The 5,761-nt window shown below is 41.2% G+C and overlaps 1 protein-coding gene across 2 annotated transcripts in view; it reads right to left on the bottom strand.

Annotated features, from left to right (window-relative positions):
* Positions 1-1,849: 1,849 nt before the first annotated feature.
* Positions 1,850-5,761, bottom strand: part of Mro (maestro) — a 14,908-nt gene continuing 10,996 nt past the window's right edge. Inside the window, exons 5-7 of one of the 2 annotated variants that reach the window (XM_015482234.2) lie at positions 3,649-3,801; positions 2,856-2,963; positions 1,850-2,511 (exon numbers count right to left, since the gene is read on the bottom strand). In XM_015482234.2, the coding sequence (XP_015337720.1) occupies positions 2,458-2,511; positions 2,856-2,963; positions 3,649-3,801 (315 nt within the window). In that variant the 3' untranslated portion in view covers positions 1,850-2,457. The other variant, XM_048806211.1, reaches the window with a different exon arrangement.

The raw sequence follows: 5,761 nt of genomic DNA, 5'->3' as shown, positions 1-5,761 counted from the left end.
AAAGAAAATGAAAAAAAAAATCATGTTGCCCAGGCTGGTCCTGAACTCAGTTGTTCAAATGATCTTCTTGCCTCAGCCTCCCAAATTGCTGGGACTACAGGTTTGCACCACCAAACCCAACTGAAACTTTTTATAAGAGTGATGTGATCTCTCAGATAACTAGGATTGGTCACCAAACCATTGGCATTTCAGTCAAGAAGTGATTAGTGATGAGCACTTAGCTCATTTAAATGAATAAAAATGTATATCAGGTATCACAGCAGTTAACTGTATTTAATAGAGGAGCTGAGATGAGGGTTTTTATTTTATTTTTGTCTGTTTGTTTTGTTTTGTTTTGTTTTGTTTTAATTTATTAATTTGTTCTATTCAGTTATACTTGACAGCAGAATGCTCTTCAATTCATTGTACACAAATGGAGCACAATGTTTGACTTCTCTGGTTGTAAGGTCACACCATTCATACAATTATACATGTACCTAGGGTAATGATGTTCATCTCATTCCACCATCTTTCCTACCCCCATGTCCTTTCCCCCCTCTCCTTTACCTCATCCAAAGTTTGTCCACTCATCCCTTGCCCCCTGCCCCATTATGGATCAGCATCCACTTATCAGAGAGAACACTCCAGCCTTTGGTTTTTTGGGATTGGCTTACTTTGCTTAGCATAATATTCTCTAACTCCATCCACTTACCTGCAAATGCCGTAATTTTATTCTCTTTTATTGCTGAGTAATATTCCATTATGTATATATGCCACAGTTTCATTATCCATTCATCTATTGAAGGGCATCTAGGTTGGTTCCACAGTTTGGCTATTGTGAATTGTGCTGCTATGAACATTGATGTGGCTGTGTCACTGTAGTATGCTGATTTTAAGTCCTTTGGGTATAGACCAAGGAGTGGGATAGCTGGGTCAAATAGTGGTTCCATTCCCAGTTTTCTAAGGAATCTCCATACTGCTTTTCAGATTGGCTGCACCAATTTGCAGTCCCACCAGCAATGTATGAGCGTGCCTTTTCCCCCCACACCTTCGCCAACGTTTATTGTTGTTTGTATTCTTAATAACTGCCATTCTGACTGGAGTGAGATGAAATCTTAGAGTAATCTTTATTTATATTTCTCTAATTACTAGAAATGTTGACCATTTTTTTCATATATTTGTTGATCGATTGTATATCTTCTTCTGAGAAGTGTCCGTTCAGCTCCTTAGCCCATTTATTGATTGGATTGTTTTATTTTTTGGAGTTAAGGTTTTTGAGTTCTTTATATATTCTGGAGATTAGTGCTCTATCTGACATGCATGTGACAAAAATTTGCTCCCAAAATGTAGGCTCTCTGTTCACTTCATTGATCATTTCTTTTGCTGAGAAGAAGCTTTTTAGTTTGAATCCATTGTTTTATTTTTGGTACTAAGGATTGAACCCAGGGGTACTTAACCACTGAGCTACATCCACAGCCCTTTTTCTGTTTTATTTAGAGATGGGGTTTCACTAAGTTGCTTAGGACCTTGCTGAGTTGCTGAGGCTGGCTTTGAACTCATGATCCTTCTGCCTCAGCCTCTCAAGCTGCTTGGATTACAGGAGTATGCTGAGATTTTTATTGTTTGTTCTGCCTTTCACCATCAAAGTTTCCCTGAAGAGTAACTGCACACAGCTCCAGAAATCAGACTATATGAATTTGAATTCTGACTCCACCGTTTGTCTTGGGCAAGTTTACTTACTTTTCCCATGCCTTAGTTTTCTCATTATAAGCTGAAAACAATAATAGTACCTATCTCATAGGGGTTTTATAAATATTAAATAATAATTGAAAAAAGTTCTTAGTGTCGGATAAATTGTAAACACTCCCAATAAATGTTACTGTTTTATTCCATAAGTTATCAGCCTGAGGATTTTCAACATATACTTCATAGATTTTTTTTTCTCTTCACTAGTTCTTTTTAAAGATATCTTAAAGGCCATGCCATGAAAAGACCATGAAAAACTAAAGATACCCCTGCAAGCTATTTTCTTGGTATCTTGGCTAATTTTAAATAAGTCTTGACAAGAAAAGGCATCAATAGCAAATAGTGAAATATCAATATTTTTTAAAAAAATTTAAGGTAACCATTTTTCCGCTAAGCTCAGAAGTTTCATAAGAGATACAAGATATTTGGCAGCAACGAACTTAAGAAGGAAATAGCTGAGAAATAAGCACTAAACGAAACTGCATATACTTTATGTGTTTTTAGGAAAATATTTTCTCATTAAATTTGTTTGGGAGAAAATGAGATATGTGAAAGCAATTTAGAATTTTTAATTTGGGTATAATTATGCAATTCCACGGTATTACTTTTGCCCCCATCTGTTCTCCTGACATCCTCTTTTCTAGCAGAAGAGGCATCCAATGAGACAAAACAGAGGGAACACAAGGGCCCCCGCAGGACACTCATGTGGGACCATTCTCCTGCCTCTCCCGCTTACAGAATTTTATTGGCGTAGAAGAACTGCAGGAGCTCTGGATGATAGTGACTCTGAAAGAAATTAGCAAAGGTACATGTGAGGGAGGAACTCAGTAAACCTCCTAGATATAACTAGTGGACAGCTGCAGATTCAGGGCACCGGGATAGGCAACTGGAGAGTAGGCAGCATCGCCTGCACTTAGCTAATGACCTGAATTGGAACTGCCCTGACACCGTGTGCCTAACTCCCAGGAGTTCACCACTTACATACACAGCATCATGGGTCAATCACAATTGAATAATTGGTCTGAGACATTTTATGGGTGGATAACTCCCTCATGTGCTTGGCCACCTTTGTCTTAAACACTGGGAGGGCAGGGACTGAGGAGAATCTTCTCCTGCCCTGGCTCGCTCACCAGCTGCCTGGAGAGTTTGGGATTCCTTTGATCTTCTTCTGTCCGGAAGCTGTTTTCGTTTCTCAGTTTCAGATACGGAGAACAGGCTCGAAAAGTTGTTTTGCAAGCCTGAGGGGGAAAAATATGACCATCCTATTGGCAAAAACATCAGAATTCTAGAATCCCAAGCAGGGAAGGGTATCCCAAAGAAGTGGACCCAATCTATGGTCAGGGCCACTACACTACAATGTGAAAGTGACTTTACAGGTAGTTCACAGACTTGAACTTACAGGAAGTATGCTTGTGAAATGCCATGCCTATAATCAGGGGGCTGGTGGGGAGGGGATGGCATTGCTTGGGAGTTTACACAGCACTTGTCATGGGAACCCTGAATGCTGAATTCAATCTCTCCCCCCACCCAACACAAATGGTTTCAAAACTCTTTGCTCCCAGTTTTGAAACATTCACCCAGGCCTGAGGTTGATCCAACCTTGTTAGGGCACATTTTCTCCAAGAGCAAAACAGTTCTACAGGGAATCTTTAACAGGTGCAGTGACAATCACTAATTGTGTGAATAGATATGTGAATAGATATCCTCATTACATGAACCTAAACCTGCACCCTCTGCCCACCCACCCTGAACCTGGGCTCATCTGGCTTTGACAGGCACTAACATGGGCAGGTGGGGCAGGAAAACAACATCTTTGTTCTGGAAAGGATGACATGTTGGGGAGGCAAGTTCTTCAGGATTCATGGGGACACGCTGCTAGTTTCATAAGGGCATTGACAAGAACATGGAGAATCGTGGTCTTACCGTGGCAACCTGTGGGTTTCTGTCCTGTAAATGGATCAGGAGGGAATCTCGTGTCTGCTTAACCTGACGGGCGAAAAACTTCCATTTCCACCCAGCAAAGGCCGCCAGTTGCCCGAGCAAGACAAAGGCCAAGTATCTCATGCTGTCGTTCTCCTGCGGGTTCCCATCAACAAAACAACAGAGGCAGGTCACCATCAAGAGACAAAAGTGTCAGAGCACATGGCTCCCACCCACAGCCATCGTTCTTGCATGGACATCACGGGGTGGGCCTCCAGACACAGAGCTCTTCCCCTCTCTTTTACATAAACGGACAGACACCAACTGGTGTCATGCACCTTGGTTTTACTACCAATCTTTGTAGGAGCTCTTTCCACCTAAACACATAAAGGAATTTTCATACTTTTTCTCTTTTCTCTCTTTTCTTTTGCTTTATTGTATCATGATTTGCTTGATCAGTCTCCTGTTACTTCTAGCAGGTCAGCTCTCAGTCTTTCTCTCTCCTTTTTTTTTTGGTACTGAGAATTGAACTCAGGGGTGCTTAACCACTGAGCCACATCCCCAGCCCTTTTAACTTTTTGTTTTTTGAGATAAGTTCTCATTAAGTTGTTTACAGCCTCGCTAAATTGCCAAGGCTAGCTTTGAACTTGAGATTCTCCTGCCTCAGCCTCCTAAATGGGCTGAGATTATAGGCATGTGCCACTGCACCCACGTAGGTCACCTCTCTCTACTTTTGGTCTGAGTTCCTTCTACCTGTAGTGGAAATAAGGATTCTGTTTCCCGCACCACAACCACCACTCTCTTCTTTTACTCTGATGAGTTGGCTCCTCCCTGAGCACAGGTGAGTGGACTCAGCCCTCCCTTTATCTCCTTTGTGAGCTGTTTGCCCCATGTGTCTCTCTTTCCAGATGAGAAGTCCAGGGCCCAGGGCATTTCAGTGACTTTCCCAGAGTCACACTGTCAGGTAACAGAACCAGCATAGGATGCCAATCATTCGACTTTAGTGCACAGATTTTTATATCAGTGCTTCATGGTTCTGTTCAGCTCCAAATAAACCAGAAAGAACAAGGCCAGTGTGGGCCACTCCAGGAAGCAAGGAGAAAAATATCAGAATTCTAGAATAATTGGTCTAAGTCATTTGATGGGTGGATAACTCCCTCATGTGCTTGGCCACCTTTGTCTTAAGCACTGGGAGGGCAGGGACTGAGGAGAATTCTCTCCTGCCCTGGCTCACTCACCAGAACTGGGGTCACAAAGACTCAGCAAGACGACCACTGATTGTTTTGTGAAGTATTTAAATATATATTTTATATGTTTTAATATACAAATATACTTATATATTCTTCATATATTTTAACATATATGTACATTTCTATATTACAATAAATATAAATTATGTATTTAAAAATATACATTTAGTGCTGGGTACAGTGGTATACACCTGTGGCTCAGAAGGCTGAGGCAGGAGGATCACAAGTTGTAAGCCAGCCTCAGAAACTTAGAGAGCCTTAAGCAACTTAGAGAGACCCTAACACTAAATAAAATATTATAAAAGGGCTGGGGATGTAGTTCAGTGGTTAAGCAACCCTGGGCTCAATCCCTAGTACCAAAAATAAATAAATAAATAAGTTTTAAAAATATATATTCAGCATATGTGATATATACAGAATTACCTCAAGGTTGCTATTCTGTTCACAGCCCTATCGGTGGGTGAATGCACCCCATCCAAAGCCCTCCCCTATTGCCGAGATAGACAGGAAAGCATAAGACAGGTGCATGTCCCCCAGCAGTCTGCCAATCATCCAATGGGGGCACAGGCACTAACATAAAGCAGGCAGCAAAGAACGCCGACTGTGACAGAGATATAAACTGTCAGCAAGGAACTCAGCAAGAGAATTTCCTCAGGATACATTGCCAAGGATTTCTCACCAAAAATCACGGGCAAGGTGGGTTTTAAAAAGCTGCTCAATCCAAAATAAGCCTTGGGTTGTGGTTGTGACTCAGTGGTAGAGTGCTTGCCTAGCACGTGTGAGGCCCTGAGTTTGATCCTCAGCACCATATAAAAAAAGATAAATAAATAAAAAATCTAAAAAAAAACAAATTCTAAAAACAGAAA

Source organism: Marmota marmota, unplaced genomic scaffold (assembly GCF_001458135.2).
Source record: "Marmota marmota marmota unplaced genomic scaffold, marMar, whole genome shotgun sequence".
Lineage (NCBI taxonomy): Eukaryota > Metazoa > Chordata > Mammalia > Rodentia > Sciuridae > Marmota > Marmota marmota.
This window is presented reverse-complemented; position numbering and strand designations above follow the sequence as displayed.